This window comes from Lytechinus variegatus, chromosome 5 (assembly GCF_018143015.1).
Source record: "Lytechinus variegatus isolate NC3 chromosome 5, Lvar_3.0, whole genome shotgun sequence".
Taxonomy (NCBI): Eukaryota; Metazoa; Echinodermata; class Echinoidea; order Temnopleuroida; family Toxopneustidae; genus Lytechinus; species Lytechinus variegatus.
The window spans coordinates 44,469,849-44,495,284 of NC_054744.1; the positions used below are offsets into that span (position 1 = coordinate 44,469,849).

A 25,436-nucleotide genomic window follows, 5' to 3' on the forward strand; every position below is an offset into this window, starting at 1 on the left:
CTCTTATTTCCAAGTTCTATTAACTAGACCAATATACTTACAGAGTTATGTTGTTAATTCAACAATACCCCCACCATGGCCAAAGTTCATTGATCTTAAATGACCTTTGACCTTGATCATGTGACCTGAAACTCGCACAGGATGTTCAGTGATACTTGATTACTCTTATGTTCAAGTTTCATTAATCAGATCCATAAACTTTCAAATTTATGATGGTAATTCAAAAAAAAACAACTTGGCCAAAGTTCATTTACCTTACATGACTTTTGACCTGGGTCATGTGACTTGAAACTCCGGCAGGATGTTTAGTAATACTAGATTAACCTTATGTCCAAGTTTCATGAACTAGGTTTATATACTTTCTAAGGTATGATGACATTTCAAAAACTTAACCTTAGGTTAAGATTTTGATGATTCCCCGACATGTCTAAGTTCATTGACCCCAAATGATCTTTGGCCTTGGTCATGTGACCTGAAACACAGGCAGAATGTTAAGTAATACTTTAATAAGCTAAGTCCAAGTTTCATGAACTAGGTCTATATACTTTCTAAGTTATGTCATTTAAAAACTTAACCTTTGGTTAAGATTTGGTGTTGACGCTGTCGCCGCCGTCGGAAAAGCGGCGCCTATAGTCTCGCTCTGCTGTGCAGGTGAGACAAAAATTATGACAATGTTGGATTTCCATATATTTGAGATTGATCGGATCCATCATAACTCTTTGTAAGACATGGCTCTGATGTTCACTATGATGGATAATGAATAAAAGGTAGAGATGTAGAGATTTGACGGTAAATGATGCATCTTTCTTGTCTTACCAGAATGAGAAGCAGCAAGCACATACTATCTGTTATCCTTTATCCCATTGTGGCAGAACCTGTCCATATATGGATCCTTAATCACAAACATAGAGACATATTGTGCAACTATTTCCTCAATTGATTGTGCATTACATCAATGCAATCGATTATAAAATTTTCTTTGATGAAATGCTGAACTTTGTGACACAAAGACCAACTTAGGAGTAATGCAGTGGGACACTACATTCAGTCGATACTTGATCATCAATAAAGTCTGTTTGAATAACAGATCACTCAATACATATTGAGGATTTCAGGTCAAATTGGATGAAGAATAACAAGTGGAGTGGAGACTGCTAATCATACATGTAGTGAGTCAATTCAAGAGATGCACTCCTTGATAAAACATTTGTTTTAAATGCTTAACTTGTACATTTTATCAGTTATTGACCAAACAAAAAATTTGGAATGATTTATCAGAAAGAATTGATAGCACTCTACTACTACTACTACTACTACTACTACTACTAAACTACTACTACTACTACTACTACTACTACTACTACTACTACTACTACTACTACTACTACTACTATTACTACTTCTACTACTACTACTACTACTACTACTACTACTACTACTACTACTACTACTACTACTACTACTATTACTACTTCTACTACTACTACTACTACTACTACTACTACTACTACTACTTCTACTACTACTACTACTACTACTACTACTACTTCTACTACTACTACTACTACTACTACTACTACTACTACTACTACTACTACTACTACTACTACTACTACTACTACTACTACTACTACTACTACTACTACTACTACTACTACTACTACTACTACTACTACTACTACTACTACTACTACTACTACTACTACTACTACAACTACCACTACTACACCCCTCCTCTCTCTCTCTCTTTATCTTTCTTTTTTCCTTCCTCCCTCAACTTTTCTAAGCTACCTACCAGGCATTGTAATACATTTAAAGCTATCTAAATACCAAAGTACATAGAGATATCATTCACCATATCAAATAATTCTTATAGTTTCACAATATTCCTCATCCATGTATATAGTACATGTACAATATTAACACACAAGTCCTCTATATAAATCTAGTCATTAACCAACTTGGGAAGACATGAAGAGATAATATAATCCAATCCAACAGTCATTTGATATAGTGACTTTACCTTTCAGTTACAAAGCACGGCACATACATGTACTTTCTTTCAGGATTGGGCCACCGAAACAATATAATAAGCTCTAAATCTTCAATGTACCTGCATTTATGATTAAAGACCCAGACAAGACCCATTAATGAAAATGACAAATCATATACCAATCGAAAGCTAATTCACTACTTAATACAAAAATGCAAGCTTTATGCATTTTCACCGCTTAACAGCCGAGTATTTTGCTTAAGAATAGCTCCAATTATCGGGCTTCGAAAATAGACTTTCTTGTGAATGCTTTTACCAGCCTCGAGACTGTGATGTCATGTTGTGTTAAAAGCGGTGTAATTCCATAGAGTTGTACACAGAAAAAGTGGGTGATTTTTTCCCCCCTTTCAAAATACAATTTCATTTTCTTCACTTCTGTCACAGAGTTATCATAAATATCTTTTTCTGCAAGCTTGAAATGACGAAATCTACGGCTTTGGACTAGTTTTCACCATATTTGATTTCCTGCTTATTTGGCACAACCTTTGAATTATATCTGCATTCAGATTATGTGTAACAAGGTTTCCTGACATAGCAATTTAGGCCAAATAAGAGCTAAGAAAAGAAATCACAAAACTTTCAGTGAAGAGTTGTAGGTTTCCCTCCATTTGAGCACTGAATAATTGTTATTACCCTTTTTTCTGCAAATTGAAAAAAAAAATCAAATTCAGAATCTGAAAAGCAGAAAAATAACCTCCTTTTTCAGTGTACAAGTCTATGGAATCCTAATGCTTTTAACACGACATGACGTCACGGGTCTTGAGGCTGGAGAAAGGTTATGTTAAGCCTTTTGTCCAAATCCCCATGAAACGTGGTAATTTTATTTCTTCTTAAGCAAAATACTCAGCTGTCAAGCGGTGAATATGCATAAAACTTAGACTGTTGTAGTATGTAGCCTACATATTTCCTATTTGTTAATTGCACTTACAGCTCCTGTCTGATTCTTTAACGCTAAAAATGCTGATCAAGATTATTGTGACATGCACATCCAGTATTGACCAATCAGAATACTTCATTGAAATATGTAATTGATTGTATGACCAGTATTGACCAATCAGAATACTTCATTGAAATATGTAATTGGTTGTATGACCAGTATTGACCAATCAGAATACTTCATTGAAATATGTAATTGATTGTATGACCAGTATTGACCAATCAGAATACTTCATTGAAATATGTAATTGATTGTATGACCAATATTGACCAATCAGAATACTTCATTGAAATATGTAATTGATTGAATGACCAATGAGTCACAAGCCTAAAGTATGTTTCACAGAACTATTTCTAACCTTACAGATTTGATTTGCAAACATGAAGGTGATTCTTAATTTATTTCAAATTGCATTGGTTTAATTGAAAAACTTTTGTAGATTTTGAAGATTAACTTACATATTGCTGAGTTCAAGTTCAAGTATGTCTTTATTTATCCATATTGGAAATTTGTTTTGTTCACAACTTCAAGTCAAACAGAAAAACACAATTTATTTATTACATATACAACAATTCATCTGTACTGAGTGAGTAAAAAAAAAACTTTGACACCTCACAAATCCCCTTAACTGAATGGAAAATATGTCATAAATGCATAATAGTTATATATGTGAGGAAAGAGTATCTTCTCCCAAATAATCTGATACCATATTTACGTTGTTAGTCTTCGCGCTTGGATAATCACTAGGTATTTATTGCAGTAATGTAAATTTAGACTTTTGACAAAGTAAGGCAAATATTGCAGCAAATGACTCCAGATGCCAATGATGTCAAAGTCCTGCATGAGTTAGCAAACATATTTGCTAATCCATTTTCAGTGAAATTAACTAAAGAATTGTTACAAAAATGTGTCAATTACTGGAAAGGTGATTTGAAGTGGATTTTAATGCAACCCTTGTAGGATTATGACATCATTGACATCTGGATTCAGTCATTGAAGTCATGCCGTAATTTGGCGCAAATCAAGATTTAAAGAATACCTCCTGGCCATCCAAGCGTTAACACATACATGTACATGTACCGCATACATATGGTATCAAATTATTTGGAAGAACATGCTCTTTCAGACCATATGTAATGATTATGCATGCATGGAATATTTTTTCCTTAAATTAGGGATTTATGAGGTGTCAAGTTTTTTTTTTCGACTCACACAGTATATTAAGTATATCTAATGGTAATTTAAGGATGAACCGTCATAATATAGTTTATACAGCAGAATAAAAATCATCTCACTTGCCACTTGGTATGCAATACTTGCTTGCAAAATCATCATTAAGGTGAAACAAACCCAAGGTAAAATAAGAAATAAATCAAGAATTCAATCACTTTAAGGAAACCAAACGCTGAGAATTGTTCAAACATTGGCAAGACTGGATTATATCACACTTATACAAGTATGTGAAAACAGGGTATGTGTAACACCTCTGAAATGAATTATTGTGCTTCATGTCTTTGGAACAAGGAGGGGAGGTTACATTACAATAAATACATGTAAATAAAAGTAAAAAAAAAATATATAAAAAAACCCTCATGAGAGCACTTCTTATCTGATGAGAATACTGCATTGAATACTATTTCATTGTATTCAATCAATCTCAAATAGCATGCTAGATTTACACTTTTGGCATTATACCTCAAAATAATTAAAACATATTAGAAATATATTCTTAATAGAGACATAAAATAAAAATAACAAAGATTGGTTATTGATTTATAATATTGAGATTTGAGTATAAAGAGCTTGCATACAAGGAGAATGTAAAATAATGTTATTTTAAGAATGAATACGAAAATAAAAATCCTCCAAATCTGCTTTTGCCAGAAGGAATAACAATGTTGAATACTGGGAAACCATACTTGTTCTAAATATTGAAATAAGATCAACTGATTATTTGAATGTGATTAATAAGAAGAGGACAACTGGAATGGATATCAATCAACATATAAGAATTTGATATGAAATCTGTATGAGCAATCAAGGTATCAAGGTATTTATTTTAAAAAAACATTGTGAATATAGAAAGTATGGATTCTCATCTATGGAATAACTACAACTTTAAAACCATAATTTTGTTATGCATCAAAATCATAAAAACAAGTTTACAGCTGTTTATGCATAATTAATGAAATGTTATTTTAATACAGACCCCTTGACTTATGTATTGAAATAGCTTCGAGTTTGTAACAAAAAATTCATCAAAATATATTGACAGAGATGAAGGGTGATAATTAATTAAATGATTTATGCAACACTTTCTACTTATGGGCTCTGAACCGACAGTAATTTCAAATAGAGTCACTAAAAACTGTACAATCCATACAGTATACTGCAATACGATGTAACTTCTTTAAATTATTATAAATATAAAAAATGTACACTCGTCACGAGGTAACTGTTAGTGAATTAACTCTATCCCAATATTTCCTGAGTAAATACCTTTGTCTGTTTGCATTTGAAGCCAAGGTTTGCATAAAGTGCACATAAATTATGGTGGGATCACAAATTTCCTCACAAAATTGGTGTCTTGATAAGTCACATAACACTCAAAGAAACGTTATAGCTGTATCAATATTAATCAGCATTACATAACTATGTCATGACATATGTAGCGATTTCTTTTAAAAAGTAAACTTTTTAAAAAGTTGTTCCACCACTTTTCTCCAATATTACTTCACCGCATGAACTGCTCAAGCCATCATAATTTAAAAGCAGTACATCTTTTCATATGAAACACAAAACTGGAAAAATATCACTTCAGGAAGGTACCACATACTAATAGGGAAAGGACAGGAATACTTTATCTGGCATCGCCAAGCATTAAAGGAGAATGAAACCATTGGAACAAGATAGCTTGTGTGAAAACAGAAAAATCAAAGAAACAGATCAACAAAAGTTTGAGAAAAATCGGACAAATAATGAGAAAGTTATGAGCATTTCAATATTGCGATCACTAATGCTATGGAGATAGCAAATTGGCAATGTGACAAAGATGTGTGATGTCACTGATGAACAACTCTCCCCATTACTTTAGTATATATTTCACTTGAATTGCCTCTTTTATCACATCTATCCATAGATCATGTGTTCTTTCTACATGAGGGCATGTAATACATATTTTTTAAGAATACATAATGGATAAAGAGTTTGTATCATCGTAAGAAAAAGCAAAAAGAGACATTTTGAGGGTATTTTAATAGTCCACCAAAGGGAAAGTTGTTCATCAGTGACATCACACATCCTTGTCGCATTGCCAATGGGAGGATCTCCATAGCATTAGTGATTGCAATATTCAAATGCTCACAACTTTCTCATTATTTGTCCGATTTTTCTCAAACTTTCTTTATTCTTATTCTTTGCTTTTTCTGTTTCTACACAAGCCTATTTGTTCCAAAGGTTTCATTCCCCTTTAAATATTGTGAAAATTATTAAAAATTGGCAAGATGAATACATTTAATCAATTACAACTGACAAATGAATTAACATCATATATATATCATGATTGATAGTCTTGAGAATATCATTAAAAAAAATTTCCTGATCATCAGATGTCTTACAATAAAAGACATCTAAACGATCAGATAAGCACCTTTCTCATAATTTTAATTCCATAATTTGCCCACACAGTTTGTGGGTATTTGGAGTATTTTCAGTCAATCTGTCCCACTCATACTCCATCCAGACTCAATCTTCTCAAACTGTTTGGATCCATTCAAAGTAGCAGAAAGTCAAAGATTTAAGCCTCACTCTGGGTGATACCATCCATTCTGCTCTTCATAGTCCGCTAACTAAACTGGTTTGTATCATAAACCACAGCAGGGATTGAAGATCCTCATTTGCATAATAGAAGGGAGTCATGTGACAGGTGTCATGTGACAGGTGTTTCGTTGCGAAGTTTAACAATTTGCTGAAGTGCTTCCTTGACATCTGGACTAATCTCATCCTACACAAAGAAATAGAAAACAAAGAAATAGAAACAAAAAATTAAAATGAATCCATTTCGCATTGATGGAAATAAAGATCGAACAATAAAGGGAAAATGTTGCTTAATGTCAGGATTTTCATTCAATACTATTTTAACTGGGCAATTTCAGACCAGGCTTCTACACACTCTTCAGATCTTTGACACCAATCAAGTGTTTTCTACAAAAATTTGCAAGCACGTTGACCAGGATGTAAAATAAATGCCTGAATTTTGTGAAAATATTCATTTTGAACAAACATCTATAAAAAAAATTGCCAGAATATAATTGATATTTATGTATTTCTTTTTATTCTAACTTTCGTTTTTAGATATTTTTCAATGAACTTTGTCTAGGACTCCTTTGCCATAATAACGAGCATACAATAAATACTTAAGAACAGCAAATCAAAAAATAATCTTACAATGTGCATATATGCTTTGTGGTAAATAACACACAATTCTTTGATTTTGAGGCACTTTTGTGCACAAAATCACGATTTGGAACATTTTTTGGTCTGACAAAAACGTTGCATAATTTTTGAACTAATGTAACCCAGCAACGCATTTCAGTCTTAAAAGATGTGCAAGGCTTGAAAGTTGATGAAGTGGTCAAAAATAATATGCACAATTTATCTGGTTGATATTAAAGAGCTCCTAATCTATTTCGTATTTAAGGCAAAAGTGTTTCTGTCCATGACAACATCTGTCAAGCTACACTGTGTAATCTCTCAACACCCCCCCCAAAAAAAAAAAATGAAGCAAATACTATGTAAAAGTAATAGGATGCGATGTTTTTCTCACTATCCAACACCAGGGGCCTAAAGGACTTACAACTGTTGTAACTTTGCCATTATGGCAACTACCCTGGTAACAGGGCTCAGCAGCCAATCAAAATCAAGGTTGCCATGGTAGTTGCCATAATGAAAAAGTTACAACAGTTGCAAGTCCTTTATGAAATTGGCCCCAGATGTCTTTGAGGTAAAAGGTTTTGTTATCAAAGCTGTGATGAATTTGATATAACCTCAGCGGCAACCTCAAATCATCGGAAAACAGTCATGTACAGAACTAGGTGTCAAACACAAGGTTGCCATGATACATCATACCTCTAACAACTATTTTTTTTCTGATCTGTCTTCAAATGTTTGTTTAGTATAAGATAACCCGTTTCGTTCCCGGAGCAATGTTTGTATGAGAAACTTACCCGTACAGCACTGAGTAGATGTGCTCTGTAGATATTGACCGTATCTCTATGCCTGGCATCCATTTCAGCTATCTGTTGTTTTAACCTCGTTACTTCTTTAAGGTTTGCTTTTCCTCCACCACCCCCTCCATCCATCCCATTCATCAGTCCATCATGCGTTCCCTCCATCTTCTTGATGGTTTCTTTCAGTTTCCTATTCTCAGCAAAGACCTCCGACGAATGCTTCCAATCTTGGTCACCATTCTGAAGACCACCATCACCAAGCTGACTTAATCTAGTTTTCAAAGAGAGATTTTCTGCAAGGATCTGGGAATATTGAGCCTCCCCGTCCCGCCGATTTGAGAGTTCAATCTCGATTTCTTTGTTCCGTTTTTTCAGTTGTCTATTCTCCTCCTCAAATCCTTGGTGTTCGGTGGTTTTAGAGGCAAGAATCTTTGAAAGCTGCGCACTCTTAACGAGCATCTCATCCTCGGCTTTCCTCAATGTATCCTGCAATCTCCAATTTTCTCCCGTTAACTCTTCTATTTTTGTCCTTTCCTCCTCCTCATGTTCGAACTGTCTCTCTAGCAACCCTACCCTCTCCATCAGTCTCCTGTTTTCTGCTTCCAGTTCCCGTCTCTCCTCCAACTCCCCATCTCCATGGCTACCTGTCTTCTGAGATGCCTGCATCTCTTTGACCAACCCATCTCGCTCAGCCACTACCTCACTGTATTTGATCTTATCCTTGCGCATCCTATCTGTCTGTTGTGCTATGGCCTTAGACTGCTTAGTGATCATAGCCTGGAGTCTATCATTCTCCTTCTTCAATGCATTCATTTCCTCTCTGCTCCCACTGCTTTCTCCTAATTTCATTTCCATTTCTTCCTTCTCCATCTTCAAATCATTGATCTCTTTCCTGTACACTTCCATTTCATCGGCTTGTTTGGCTAGGACTTCAGAATGTTTGCTAATGATTTCCTCCATCTCAAGTTTCTCCTGGACAAGCTCGTTGTATCTGAAGTCAGCTGATGAACTGCTGACTGGTCTTAGCTGTAGCTCCTGCTGCTCCATCACTTGTTCTTGAAGGCGCTCTTTCTTATCAGTCATTTCTGCAAGCTGATTACAGAAAGAGATATACATATATAAGCAGAGGAGAAAGAATGATAGAAAGAGTATAAATAATGAGATGGAGAGTTGAAGAGATGAAGGGAGAGGGAAGAATTAAAAAACAAATATTAACTCAAAGTTATGGTTTTAGCTTCATTGCCAATAAGACTCAAGAAGCAGATATAGGGTGAGATAAGTCATGGCTACCATAACACTACATTTCACAGTGAAAAACTGCCTTTCAACTTGAAATGACTTCCCCTTTGCATTTAGAAATAGATACAAACTGAATTTTATTCCTAAAAAACTATGAAAGGAACTAATTCTTATAAAATCACATTCAAACTTTCTCATTTATTACTAAGTAAATAATGAATATTACAAAACCCTCATTTAAAAGCATATTTTCTCATGTGGGGAATTCAACAACAATAATTAACCTTTTTGAATGTCTGACCCCCATTTTCACTTTACTTTATAAATTTCTCAAACCATGATATCATGACATCATTACATCCTTTAAAATTAACTATAAACAAAGACAGAATACATGTGTGAGGTCAGACATACATAATTAATGGAATTGTCCAATTACAAAGATCATGAAAAGACTTACTCTCTGAGAGACATTTCCAATCTCATCCTTCAAGACGATGTTCTCCAGCTTAACAACACTAAGCTCCTCTTCATTGGCTTCCTTCAGCTCCTGATACTCCTGGTACGGGACCATGTTACCTCGGTCAGACTCCTCCAGCTCCTCCTTCAAACTAGCAAGCTCCTCTTCAAGGTCTGCTATCCTACCATTGGATGAAAGACGCAATCTCTCAAACTCCGCTCGTGATACAGTCCCAGCTGGGGTTACTTCACCAGACTGAAATTTAAAGAAAATCAAAGAACCCTTTATCAATAATGAGAGAACTATGTTTTAGTAGAGCCTTCAAACGATGCTCTTGAAAAAATGGCTGCAGGGGTAACCTCATCAAACTCAAAATTAAAAAAAGGGAGCCTTGATTAATGACTAGAATTAGAGCTACATTCTTGTAAAATCTTTCGGACTGTGACTTAGACTATACTTTGATAAAATATTGAATGCTGTTTGGGCGAAATGGCCAGGATCATCCTAGAAAACATACCTCTAATTGATTTTTAAGATTTTCATTTTCTTTGCGAAGCTCCTCGATCTCAGTCTTTAATAGCTGGACGTCTGACTTTTGCTTGGAGGAATTGAGATCTAAAGACAGATTCAATGGTGTCCTAGGTGTTTTCTTGGTTCCTGTATCAAAACAAACAATTTATTAAGAGTACAATGACTGAAAACTTGGCTTCTGATGGCTAAAATGGCAAATAACTTTACATTTTATGTGTATAGAAACATCCAGTCACAATTGATTAGGAGTTTTCTGGGTTGCTGTGTGGGTAATCTACCTGTAATTAAAATGTCGATGAGCATACCCTTTGATCACTAACATTGTAGTATCATCCACAACTACTTATGGATGGATGAGTAAACCGGTGATTAACATCCGTTGTTTGTCAGATCCAACAACATTCCTTTTCTTTTGATTGGCTGAGGAGTACAGGTGGCTGAATGTTGCTCTGATAACTGTCAGATAATTATTACTTGTCAGTGCTATAATCTTCTCAAAATGGTTCCAAGATCTTATGTCAAATAAAAGCTGTTTGGAAGCTAAATGTATCATCACTGGCACTTTCTACCATTCCAAGCAAAGGCACTCAATTCGAGTCATGTTGTATCCATATCAAATATTTTTCAAATGATAAAAAAGAAAAAAATATATACAAAAAATTGGCATTGGTCACCAGTTGAAGAGGCAAGACAGAGGGTTATCTTGGCCTCAAGAAAGCTGTGCTTTTCAATGACTTACCAGGTAGATCAAAGAGATCATCTTCACTGTCACCCCAACTACCAACAGAATTGGTCTCATCTTCTTCATCTTCTTCAAATGAATCTTTGCTCACTTTCAGCTAAAAGAAAATAACATGAATATTATAAATTAATTAAACCAATTAAGAGCACAGTCTTGGATACTTTTATTTAACATAATCATAATGGTCATCAGTGTACCAAATTCTCAACTAATCACCAGAAAGTGATGAACTGCCAACATTAAGTTACAAGAAGTCCATGAATACAAAATTGGGCCTCGTCGTAAGAGGAGTTATGATTGATTCAATGAATCATAACAATGAAAAGTGAGTAATGTCAACACCTGACATACATGTCTGTACAAATTTTTTTTCTGGATATAATCGATGTACATTCATAGTTTTCATGAAAATTATGTGTGCTTCTCTCTGTTTTTATCATCAAATTATATTTTCATCACATCATATAAACATAGATGCACATGTTGAAGAGTTATGTTCATCAGGGTTATTACTATGGCATTTCAGCACACACCTCACAAATAGGTTTCGGGAATTACTTGATTTTCTGAGCTTTTCGATTGAAAATATCACTCATATATATTTTTTCTGTCATTGGGGAAGTTTGTTTCGGTCAGATGTTTGATCTGAAGCCTTTACCTTCATGGAAGTTAGTCTATTCTCCAGGTCCTTCATCTGTTTCTCTTGCTCTTTCCTTTTCATCTCCTCACTTTCTAGTCTCTCTTTCAGACTCGCTACCTGCTGTATATCATAAACAAATAAGAGAAAAGTATACCCCAGGGTGATACAAGTTATCTCAAACAATCTACACTATTTACTTCACACGTTTCAGTCACATCATGCATGGTAAGATAAATTTGTCTTAACTCATTGATTTTTCATTCTGTGTAATAATGATATCAACGAAGTTCTTGTAAAGAGCATATCACATTTATTCATGACAAAACGTCCCTATATGCGTTCATTCAGTGTAATAATGATATTAACACAGTTCTCGTCTAGAGCATATCACACTTATTTATGACACAGCGTCCCTATATGCTTCCAAAGGACTAGGATATCATTACCCTGGCTTTAGCCCCGCAGCCTCTTAAAGCACAGTGGAATTTCCCAGAAGGAATAAATTCCTGCCAGGCAGGTACCCATACATCTCACCTGGGTTGAGTGCAGTGCATTGTGGATCAAATTCTTGACAAAGGAAATTACGCCATGACTGGCATTCAAACCAGTGACCCTCTGTTTCAAAGCAATAAGACTAATCCACTGGTCCACAATGTTGTGTGATTTCATTTTATTGTAGAGGGGTAAAGCTTAAAGTCTCAAATCGTCTTGTTCTGAGAGCACATTGTAATATCAAAAGATGATTTTTGAAATATGCTCAAGAAATGCAATTTCATATCAAGCAAAAAGTGGATGCAGCAACGTATGGAATTATGTGTATTATCATTACAAAGGTTCCCTTTTCTTACCTCTACATCATTAACTTTGCTTTCAAGTGATCGAATCCTTTCAAGAGCTTTCTTGTGAGCTACATTGACCTTAGACAGTTCTTCATTCAAAAAGTCATTCTCTTCCTCTAGTTCCTGTAATAAACATAGATCAAGCACATTAGATTTTCTTCAATAAATGATGTATTTAACAAATGATACATATCATCAATGTCATTAGCAAGAATTACATACACAAAGTACCTTTGGAACAGTTCTAACAGGCCAGAGACATAGCAGAGAGTGTGTTGGATTGTTTTTATGGTAACAAGTGTGCACAATTATTTGAATGCACTATTGCATATTTTTCATTTCATAAGATAGTGATGTGTTGCTTGATATCTAGTTTAACAATCCTCATCTCAAAACTACAACCAGTCAATAGAACTAGAAATTAGTAACTGACAATCTGTATCTTATTTCTTCATGCAGTTTTTCATACTAGTAATTCCTTTGAATTGAATAACATGTCATATAACAGATGGGTACCTACACGTATGAATAATTTCAGAATCCACAAGTTTCTCTAATGTTACTCCTGCACCTTAATCCTACTCTAAATGAACTCAAACCCCTGTTTTACTGAAATCTCACTATAAGTTCTACTGAACAATCTTTACTCTTCTATTGATTTGGAATTCCGAGTTTAGTTAAATATTTCTGTCATTTATCGAGTCTCACTCGCAATGTGTATTCTCTCTAGGAAAAGGTTATTGGCCCGCAAGTGAAAATTAAGCCTCTTGTGATAATTAAAATTGATGGCACATTTACTATGAAATGCTCAAACTAAGATGGATTCCTCACCTTCAAATCATCTGATTGCTTGTCAGTCAGAGCTGGCATGCTCACTGCTCTACTCGGTGTTGGGAAATCAGCTTCAATATTGTTCTATTATGAAGAAAATAAAGTTTAAAGTACTTGATTAATTCATCCTAATATATATCATTGTTTCAAGGATTTATAATAAAATTATTTGCTGGGAGTCGGCTGCCCCTTTCCTTATCCCACTGATTACAAATAATACATCGGAACAACATTCTAAACCAAACCGCTTTACAGATATATGTATTATTTACCTGATCTTTGGATCCTTGCTTACCAGCACAAAATATATAAAATTTCTACCCTCCTGGGGGGCATTCAAACTAGAGGATTTCAAGCTAAATTGCTAGGCATATTCCATACATGAAGGCTTTCACATGCTGCCAGGTATTCATTTAGCACCTGGGTAGAGAGTGGCTTATGTGGATTAAGGCCTTGATGAGAGTCTAGGACACAACCCTCTGATTGCCCCAATCGGTTTTAAATAGGTCAATCATACAAGATAGTGAAATTTCATGATCCCAAGAATGATTTCATGCTATCTTTTTTAATCAAACATCATAATAATAATAATAGGCATTTATTTAGCGCCATCTATCTAGAAATATTCTATTCCGAGGAGCACAAGAAAAGAAAGAATGAGAAAGTTTTGATGAGTGTCAAAGTGCCAATAACTAATACTTTTAGAAAAGATAACATTTGGATTTGGCGGTCTCCAGTGATTGTATAAATCTTAAATTTAACGTCAAATTATTCCAGAGAGAAGAAGGTGCTGAGGCAGAGAAAGCTCATGCACCATATGCTACAAGTGTCTTGGGAGTCTTAAGAAGTTGCTGGTGTGATGATCTCAGGCTTCTAGCTGGTGCATAAGGCGTTGATATGATATCGATATATATCAAATAAGATGAGGATTTAAATAATGACAAGAATGGATACCTGATGGTTTTTATTTGGAGGAGGTGAGTCTGCTCTCTCATTATTCACATCAAAGGTATCTATATAATCCACTGCATCTGGGGCTACTTCATCATAAGCTTCCTCTTCCTCGTTACCTGAAAAAAATTAAATGAGCAGATTATTAAGTAATCATAATAAATAAAAGGCAATTCCATTTAATCAATATTTGTACGTCTGACCCTAGGTTTTCTCCATTCCTACTGTGCCACGAAATGCTCAAACCTTGATAAATGTTTCATATGAATTCAAAAACAGCTCTAGACAAATCGTCTCAGAAAGGCCCCAAACACAGACTGTCAAAGTATAAAGTTTATGGAGTTGCCTTAATAATAACAATGATGGTGGTGATGATGAGGATGGTGATGATGATGACGATGGTGATGATGATGACGATGGTGATGATGATGACGGTGATGATGATGACGGTGATGATGATGATGGTGATGATGATGATGATGGTGACGATGATGATGATGATGGTGATGATGATGATGATGATAATGATGATGATGGTGATGATGATGATGAAGATGATGATGATGATGACGGTGGTGGTGGTGGTGGTGATGGTGATGCAACAACGACATTGAGAAAAGAAAAAATGATATAGTACTTGTTAACATCACATTGTGGCAATCATGTTGTATAATAGACATTATCCCCCAAGCACCAAGCCAAATGGATGTCTTGGAGAACATTATTACTTACGAACATCCCATGTAGCTACGGATGGAGCAGTCTCTAGGAGTTCAGCCACGTTGTCTTGTCCACTACCTTCAGCATAATACTTAGCATCATACCCCTGGGCATCACATAGATCTGCTCTGGCTCCTCTCTTGATAAGTAGTTCTACAGTTTCTCTGTGGCCATTCTCACATGCCGACATCAAAGGTGTCCTACAAGAAGAGAGAGACAGACAGAGTGAGAGAGAAGGAGTGAGAGAGAGTTGTTCAATTTTAGGAATGTAAAAACAAGTACTATACTATAAATTGGTTTAACAAATATGATTCTCATATCATATAGATCAAACAGAGTTGTCACAAGAGCCACTTTAGTGGTGGAAGTTACACCACCTCATAACTAGTGAAAACTAGTCAGTTTTCAGGGCTTTATAATACCGATTGTCATTTTCTATATACATGTATGTTACCGGGTGCCAGTTAAAATTTTTGATTGGTGACATGTTCCAACAGATGCAGACTACCAGAGTGAAAAATCTGATAAAGAGAGTCCCTCTCTCTGCAGCATAGCAGTGGGAGGTATCAAGTCATTTAAGAATTTTAATTAGGTTTTGAAGTTTCAATATCAAAATAATGATAGTAACTGCTTTCTTATTATTATTATTGTATCGATTATGAAGAGGGCATTTTGTTTTTTAATCAAACTTAAAGTCTAGAATAATATATCTGACTTTTTCACACCTCCTTGTAGGCCTGTGCACAAAACATTATCAGTGACAATAAAAACTTGATATCCAAAGTTCCAAACCATGCAAGATATTAAGAAACACTTTTTGCACCTTACATCTGGATATATTGAACTGCAAAATAAACAAAGTAGGATAGCCGGGAGGAGAAACGAATGATCAATACCAGGGTAACCTGGAAAACACCTGCATCAACTCTTCACATCTCAAGAATATTTGATTGTCATTCATTGCCATGGAATCATTGGGAGTAAGAACCAACAAGCAGGTGTGTTTTTATCAAATTCTCTGTTTAGTGCAGCAACAAACATGAACAAAAAATTACAAAGAGAGAAAAAATGGGTAGGAAACTGAGGAGACATCTTGTTGATTCTGAAAGAGGAAGAGTAAAATCCAAGATAATGATCAGGGCTCCGTAACACAAAGATTTTAATAGTGATCAATCCCTATTAATGGACTGACCAATCATTATCTATGTTACGCCTGCATGTGGTTTAATATACTGACCAGGAACCAATCAGAAGGGTTCTTTCATATTTGATATTCATCGCTAAGCTTTATGTTACGGGGCCCTGGATTGGCAATAGAAACAAAAATGACCAGTGAAACTGATAAAATACTTTGACTGTAATTTGATAACTTGACAATTTATGTACATGTGAGCAAGGAACATGAAGGAAGCAGTTTCTTTGGTCCATATGGCAAGAATTGAATTATACTATCTACACCAGGGCTCGACATTAGCCGTGGCCCTGTGGCCCAGATCAACCTTATTTAAGAGTGGGGCCACCAAATTTCTGTAAAAGCTCACACTTGGTGGCCCGGTCAGGCTACGAAAATTTTGTTGAATTGTAATGTTTTCTATTGTTTTAGGGCCTCCAAATTTGCTTTGGGGCCCCCAAAATATGAAATTGATGATTTGGGTGAACCAATAGGGCCATCAAGCAAAAAAGTTAGTGTGGAGCCTTGTCTACACATTTATATTTCAAACCATACATATTTATATACTGTACATATATTATTTCATGAATCTTTTACTCCCTCCCTCCCCCCAACATTCAATGTCAATACAATATCATTGCCTGTTGTTAAGATCCCTATTAAGGTCTTCTTTATTCTGCCAACAATAGCATGTGCTTCTATTGCCAACATATGAGTCAGGATTCAGGAAGAAAAATATTTTTAGATTATATAGAAATGTTTTTTGAGGTTGTTTCCCTGGTAACAATTTCAATCATCATTGTGTAATGTTTTCCTAAGTAAAGGATCGGGATTCAATGTGTAGATAACTTAGTCTAGAGTAGACATTGGTAATTTACAGCAAGGCTTAATGCCATTATTACTATGGTGATCACTCATAATGGACATCATTCTTCCCTTGTTTGTTCTTTTCATTAATGATATGTGTTTAGTGGAATTTTCATAATTATTCAAGGCTGCCAAATATTTTTGTCATGTATTTCTCTTTTTTCCCACTACATCCATGGATCTACAGTACTGCATACATGTCACTATGATGAATGGGTAATATACTGACAAAACTCTTTGCTTCAATACACAAAATATCCATTTATTTTTAAATTTTATTTAATTTTGACCATAAAGTCTTACTTCTGTATATGATCTTGGCTGTTGACATCAGCTCTCCTATCAATGAGGTCTTTACACACACCGGTATGGCCTGATGAAGCTGCAACCATTAATGGAGTCTTTCCATACTGTAAAAGTAAGAAAAATATCATAACAAAATATTAAAATCACACACAGGCATTACTGCATACCATTGGGATATAAAGGTTTGGATGAGGATAGGGGTTCCGGTTGGATGGGGTAAAGGTTGGATGAGGTAAGGGTTGGATGGGGTAAGAGTTGGATGGGGTAAGGGTTGGATGGGGTAAGGGTTGGATGGGGTAAGGGTTGGATGGGGTAAGGGTTGGATGAGGTAAAGGTTGGATGGGGTAAGGGTTGGATGGGGTAAGGGTTGGATGGGGTAAGAGTTGGATGGGGTAAGGGTTGGATGGGGTAAGGGTTGGATGGGGTAAGGGTTGGATGGGGTAAGGGTTGGATGGGGTAAGGGTTGGATGGGCTACGAGTTGGATGGGCTAAGGGTTGGATGGGGTAAGGGTTGGATGGGCTAAGAGTTGGATGGGGTAAGGGTTGGATGAGGTAAGGGTTGGATGGAGGTAAGGGACTAAGGGTTAGATGGGGGCTGTGGTATTTCTGGCTACTGTCTTGGCTATTTTCATGGAAGCAGTTGTTCAGAGCTAAAGATATCTTCTAAACTCAAACTTTTCCAGAATCAGACAGATTTCTGTGGTCCAAACTAATAGAGATATAGGCCTATGACTTTGGCAGATTCACATTTGAATGGCTAGAAAAGGAAAAAGTTTGGTGTGATGGTGAAATGGAGGGGAGGGTTGTTGTAGGAGACTTTACGCATAAAAAAACATGACTCCAAGAAGAATGATCATCAAAAGTTGATTGACATGGGAACTTGAAAGACAGCCTTCTCTTTGCAAATGACGAGGTCAAGTTCCCATATTAAATCTTCATTACCATTCATCACAACATAGAGGTTTCAAGAGCAGGTGTTGTATTGTCCAATCATGAACCTTGGCAGAACAAAATCAATCCAATATCCACTGGCCTCATACTATTAACACAGGAAAAACAGGTGCTCATTATTTACTCAGAGATATGAATTATTCTGATTGTCTAGATAGCAGAAAATACATAGTTTGTAAAAGGATCAATCAAACACAAAATAAATATATCTCATAGAAATTGGATTTCCACACAAACAAATACAGGAATGGCCTCACTTTTATCAATAAAAATGAAATATAAACATCATCAAAAGTTAGTGAATCATAGAATATCTATAAAAAAAACTGCTTAATGTTTATAACTACTTGCACCGTATTTCTAGGAAAAAAAACTGCGACAAAAACAATAACAGTAGGCCTAAATGAGCATACAGTGTACATCATATATGAATGACTGATTCAATACCTATCCAGGTGGGTGTTCCACAAAGCTGTTCATACATGTAAAAGCAGCTTTAAGAATGACTGATGATCCTTTCTACATGCAGTGCTAAATAATCACCAAAGAACATATTGGCGAACATCATTTACCACAAGAAAGGATCACCAGTCGTTCTTACAGTCACTCTAATATGAACAGTTGTATGGAACAGCCCCTCAGGTAAACAAAACTTACTACACCACATAACATGTAGGTGCTTCCAAACCACATGGATCACAAGAATCCCTGTTAAATCATGAGAACCTTTTCAGGCTAAAAAAATACCTTTCAATTATTTTCGCATTCACATTGCCCGAAACATACCCTTTGAGATAAGTTCCTGAAGTTATAAGCATGTGCAGTATGGTCTGATAAGCAAGATGCGAGATTCAAAATTGCTAGCTCAGCAGCCACCCATGGTGCATACGCTCAACTACCTGCGACCTTGAAAAAATCCCCAAGAAAGTTCTTGTAATTTTGACAAGTACATGTAGCAACTATTTAGCAGGTAATTTCTTTTGGGGAGATTACATGTAATTTGCTTTCACACTCCCAAAATACCTGGAACTGACAAACTTCTAGGAGGTCTGTAACCACTTAATTAATTTCTATTCAGGAAATAGGGCCTACTGTAGAGAACATGTCGGCCTACAATGTACGTTCTGAATGCCACACCTCACAACTATGGGACCAACAGTTCAGTGACTTCTATGGCACAAATCCAAGAAAAGTTGCTCATCTTATAAACAGGGATGCCGTGTTGCCAAGAAAATTGAATCAACAGCTCAGATAATGAATATTTTTGTTAATTATTACAGACAGCCCTCTGTCAAAACACTGTCAGATCACTTGACCACAAGAAAGTGAATAGCATCCCAATGATGATCTGATATGACATCAACCAAGTCCAGTGCCCCATTTCATGAACAGTTGCTATGATAGCAAGTCTTGCTGGAATGTCAACTACTACCATGACAAGTGACAATTCTGCTTTTTGATTGGCTCTTCCAATGAAAATTGGTATTCCAGCAAGAGTTGATATCAGAGCAACTATCTATAAAATGGGGGCCATGGAAAAAAGTTCAATACATATTCACAACTTCATACATCATGTACATGTAAATGTAGTGAATGATGTACTCATACAATTTGAGCATAGGGCTACTCTAGGACCCCTGTTACATCTGAAAGTTTCCTACCCGAGACCCGACCGAGTCCACTTGCAACCTTGACTGGATTATTGGTGGATTAGCTTCGCGAACGGACCGAGTCCGAAATGTGGTCTGTTTACATCACAGTGTTCATTCCCTCCCCTATCGCCCTATCTGTACTGTTTGGTGCGGCATCCGATTGCTGACACCTTTAAACTTTAAAGGGGGTCTCGATCTAGGCTCCGAATAATTCGCGCGCGCTAATTGAAGTTACCCGAGATTCTGAAAGAATGCTGATGATCCCAGCAGTCGTTGAAGATATGATCGACTTGAAAAGGATACGTTTAAAACGCTTCTTTTCACTCAAATCAAAGACTTTATCAATCACAATTCGCATGCCGCAAAAACATTCGAATAACGACGGGGCTGGGAGGGAATAGCACGCACTATGACGTAATTTGACAGCTGGCGAACGGACTGAGATAGGTTCGAAAGCTTGTGTGCGTTTACATCTACGAATCGGTGGACCGGGGCCGGCCCGATACCTACCCGAGACTACCTCTGGATGTGGTCTCGGGTAGGTTCGCTAAAAGGTGGCCCGAGGTAGGTTTGGGATGTTTACATCTGATTTCTTTCCGACCCGAGGTAGGCCCCGGGCCGGCCCGAGGTAGGGAATCTCTCAGATGTAACAGGGGTCTATAATACATTTGGAAGAATCGCATACCAAATACCATTTTAAATCTAATTTTTATTCCAAAAAAAAACGCTAAAAACATTATTCAGCTTTAACTGTACAGTACCATTGAGCTCTTGAAATGATACATGAAAAGCTGTTGTCTTTCAAACTAAATTATAGTGTACTTACATTTCATCATCCCCCCCAATAAAAAATAATGAATAAATAAATAAATATTAATAAATGAAAAAATAATATACAGTGTACAATAAAAAGAAGTCTTCACATTCTACTGCTGACAGTTCTCAGAAAATCGTAAAAAAATATTCTTCATCCTATTTTTTAATTAATGAAATCCAATCTCCTCTCAAATGATTTATTACCAACAAAAATACCCTTAAAATCATTTCAGGAAGAGAATATCTGAAGGCCTTCATTCATTTATCCCAATTGCTCAAATCTATATACTACATGTACTACCACCAAAGTTCTTAATTTCTGAAACTTGATTTAACCCCGCCAGGAGCATTAATTAAGATACAGAATAGAAGGAAGAAGGATAATCCATAATCATTTCTGAGAAATAAAAATAGAAAAAAAAAGGAGGTCGTCTAATCTATGGGCGACCCTATCTTGGCTTGAATCCTAGTCGGATTTCCTCCCTGGGTCACCCAGTAATTTAATGTTTTTATTAAAAAGATAGAATTTACAAGAACTCAATATCACTCATCAAGCTTGCCTGGGACAAGGCTGCTAATGAGTGTCACAGCATGAGAGCTTCTAAAATTCAGCCTTTCAAAAAAGTGTCTATTTATAAACAGCTTTTTCAAAGAAACTTAATCTTAAATAAACACAAAATAGAATTTCATGTTTTTTATTTTATCATTATTATAGTGCAATGATTTGATTTGATTATTTGATTATTTGATCAATTAATCAATCTACATGTATTGATCAATTGACCAGTTGGTCAATGGATGGATGGAAGGAAGGATGGATGGATGGACGGACGGATGGATGGATGGATGAATGGATAGATGGAGTGAATGGATGGACAAACTCCTTATCACTTTTATCAGACTATTTCAATCAGCAAGATAATCCCTATTCCTATCAAAGATATCACTGGGGTGGAAATTTCTACATGTACACAATAATACCAAAGGAAGTGAAAAAATTCCAACCATATGACAAGTTACGTTTTCATTTGTAATATCTTTATTCACACATGAAGGCCAAAAAGTAGTCTTGTCAGTATCACAGAAAGTTGTGTAATGGTTCATAGAAAAATGAATACAGGATGTGCAAGTCACTTTAATAACTTTAGATCTGTAATTAAAACATACTGTAATGTCTAACCAAAAGCTTAATTGGATATTGTTTGAAAGTTACATTAATGGTATTCAAATGGTGTACATTGGGAAAGAAATGTACCGGTACCTATAAAATGCATTACAATTTGAACAGAATATCAGTAATCACAGAAGAGGGTCCAGAGAAAGAGAAAAAAGAACCAAGAGTAGGGGTATGGAATAGAGCAAGAGAGAGGGGGTAGAAGAAACAGGACATAGAGTGATGGATAAAATGGAGGAAGATAGGAAGAGGAAGAGGATGTCTTGTCTGAGTGGTTACAACCCTCAAGGTGTTGTAAGACAGGAAGTCTTACTAGACCCCACCCAATCCTCTCATACCAAGCCAAGTGGTTGAAGTCAGGTCTGCATGATGCTTGATTCGCAAGCATTTCATTCAGGGGGGAGTTTCACCAATATTTTCGTCCGACAAGTTGTCAGATCTGACAACTTTCCTGGATTCTGATTAGTTGAGAAGCACTGTTACTATAGTAACTGTCGGATAAAACAGGACTTGTCAGATAAAACGTCCGACAAGTCCTTTCATGAAACGCTCCCCAGGTGTTCCCCTATGACAGATCAATGCAGTATATGAACATTTACAGGAAACAATTTGATTGTCAATACAGTCATCAACTCTTCCAATTCAGCGATAAAATAATTCATTATAAAGGTCTGTACATACATGTACATCTTCAATAGTGCTATGTTGCAACTAAAAGTTGATCTTGCATCTGTATTGTACTCAATAATAACTACACAAGCTACTATATTAAAAGCAACTTTTCTATGGTCTCACTACCACAATAAAGAGAGGTGAATCTGCCTATCATACTGTCCCTTGGGACCAGGGAAATATCATTCCCTGATCCCAAATTCTACTTAAAGGTCAAGTCCACCTCAGAAAAACGTTGATTTAAATCAATATAGAAAAATCAGACAACCACAATGCTGAAAATTTCATCAAAATCAGATGTAAAATAAGAAAGTTATGACATTTCAAAGTTTTGCTTATTTTCAACAAAATAGTTATATGAACGAGCCAGTTACATCTAAATGAGAGAGTTGATGATGTAACTCACTCACTATTTCTTTTGTTTTTTATTGTTTGAATTATACAATATTTCAATTTTTACAAATTTGACGATTAGGACCTCCTTGCGTGAAGCACAAAATGTTAAAATAATGGAATTCCCCTTTTTCTTAGGGAGGAATGAAACTTTATTTCACATGACAATGACGAGAAAATCAAAATATTTCATATTTCATATAATACAATACAAAAGAAATAGTGAGTGAGTGATGTCATCAACTCTCTCATTTGGATGTAACTGGCTCGTTCATAAAACTATTTTGTTGAAAATAAGCAAAACTTTAAAATGCCATAAATATCTTATTTTACATCCGATTTTGATGAAATTTTCAGTGTTATGCTTGTTGATTTTTTCTCTTTTTATTCAAATCAAGTTTTTGTTGGGGTGGACTTGTCCTTTAAAGGTACATGATTCTCAGCACTGTTGGATGGTTTTAAACACGCATTCATCTTCATTAAGAAGATAACATGCAGCTGTAGTCATCAGCCGGTCACGCAGAACGTGCACAGTACAAACATGCTGTGCTGTTTCGGCTACATGTACATGTATGTATTTCATAGGAGGCAGAGCAGAATTATCAGAGTTTGGGCATTCAAAATATGGTATCTGTATATGCGCTGTATATACATGTAGGCAGCTGACACTGTCCACAGCTAGTTCATGTACATGTATGTATATCCAACAGCGCCCTCTCAAAAACAGTGATTGTGCACCTTTAAAAGAGATACATGTATCAACTGCTGTGCTTAGTTATAACTTGAAAAAGCATTTTATATATAAGTAATTATTATAACGGTCGACTTGTAAATACAAATCTAATGACTTGTAACTATCAATGTGCAAGTCGTATACAGACCTTACTCCAAATTTCCATGGAATCACAATAACGAGGACATGAATCATGAATAATAATCATGATCTATTAAGCAAGCTAGAGGCCATAGTAGGGGCCAGAGATACTTCCTACATGGTCAAATAGCAGGAGACAAACTATGATGAGCTGCCTGTACATAAAGGAAGAGGCCTGATTAGAAAACTATTGCATCTCAATCTAGGGGATGATAGTCTCTTTTAAAAATTCACCCAGCCCCCAATCCCCCATAAAGCACCCCATAAAGCACCTTATAATAATGTACTCCTTTATTTCTCGGCAAACTCACAGGAGAGAGTTACCATTCAACAAAAGACTGAAAAGCCTTGTAACTTGCAGTGCATCGAGATTCATATTAAAGCTAGACTCATAAACATGAATCATGATTCAAAATACAAAAATAAATCATGGCAACTGCAGCATCAGAGTTAACCCTCTCTGTCTCACAAAAAAAATACAGTGGATTAGAGATATATTCCAGCATCATTGGTGATATGGTCAATAAAATCAAACCCAGCCTATAGTAGTACACATAATAAAATGCATATGCTTTAATACACGTAGCGACATGATCTTTTCAAAACATTCCACGTTTTTAACAGAGAATAATTAATACTTGATATGAAACCCAAACTACCACTACCAAGTTCTTTTTCTGCTTAAAATTGCAACCAGCTTCTCAATGCTGGTTTTGAGAAGTTTATCCTTGAATGTTGATGACTTGGTCAAACATTAGTCAGAGGCCCTCACTTGGTGGATTAAGAAGAGGAAGCATGAGATTCACAGAAGTGTGAACACAATTATCTCTAGATGATTAGTTTAGAATTTACAAGTTCCTAATCTTGATGCTCTCAAATTTGTTTTGGTTTTCATACTCCAATCTAGGAAGAAATAAACTTTTTTCTTGTTATTAGACGTTTATGATATGGGCACTTTCTCTATGATACAAAGCCTAAAAATAGGAATGCAACTTTATGGTTCAACTCTTATTAATGGAGAGCTTTCCAATGTCATTAAACAAAGTTTTGATAATACAAAAGAACTGTACATGTACATAAATATGTCAACTGAGCTGTGGAATCTTAAAGCTTTGACTTTAGGTGGTTCCAACTTTCAAACCACCTAAAGAATTCCTTTAAAATGACTGATAACTTTTTTCAGGCGAGAAAATACATGTTACTTATGCCCCAATTCACACCAACCTGAAACACACTCTTCAGGATAAGTTCCTGAAGTTACGGGTTTAAGCAAGCAACGCACAATATTCAAAATCGCTAGCTCAGCAGCCACCCACTGTGCCCGCACCCAACTACAAGCTGGGCTAAAAGTTCCCGTAATTTGCTTTCACAATGCAAAAATACCTGCGA

General features: G+C 35.8%; 1 protein-coding gene across 2 annotated transcripts in view; it reads right to left on the reverse strand.

Annotated features, from left to right (window-relative positions):
* Positions 1-6,684: 6,684 nt before the first annotated feature.
* LOC121416250 (ankycorbin-like) overlaps positions 6,685-25,436 on the reverse strand; it is a 35,614-nt gene continuing 16,862 nt past the window's right edge. The window contains exons 6-16 of one of the 2 annotated variants that reach the window (XM_041609765.1): positions 17,513-17,619; positions 15,184-15,371; positions 14,455-14,570; positions 13,501-13,584; positions 12,679-12,792; positions 11,849-11,947; positions 11,188-11,287; positions 10,435-10,574; positions 9,918-10,172; positions 8,216-9,310; positions 6,685-6,993 (exon numbers count right to left, since the gene is read on the reverse strand). In XM_041609765.1, coding sequence (XP_041465699.1) covers positions 6,919-6,993; positions 8,216-9,310; positions 9,918-10,172; positions 10,435-10,574; positions 11,188-11,287; positions 11,849-11,947; positions 12,679-12,792; positions 13,501-13,584; positions 14,455-14,570; positions 15,184-15,371; positions 17,513-17,619 — 2,373 coding nt within the window. In that variant the 3' untranslated portion in view covers positions 6,685-6,918. Of the gene's footprint in view, positions 6,994-8,215; positions 9,311-9,917; positions 10,173-10,434; positions 10,575-11,187; positions 11,288-11,848; positions 11,951-12,678; positions 12,793-13,500; positions 13,585-14,454; positions 14,571-15,183; positions 15,372-17,512; positions 17,620-25,436 lie in introns of both variants that reach the window. The other variant, XM_041609764.1, reaches the window with a different exon arrangement.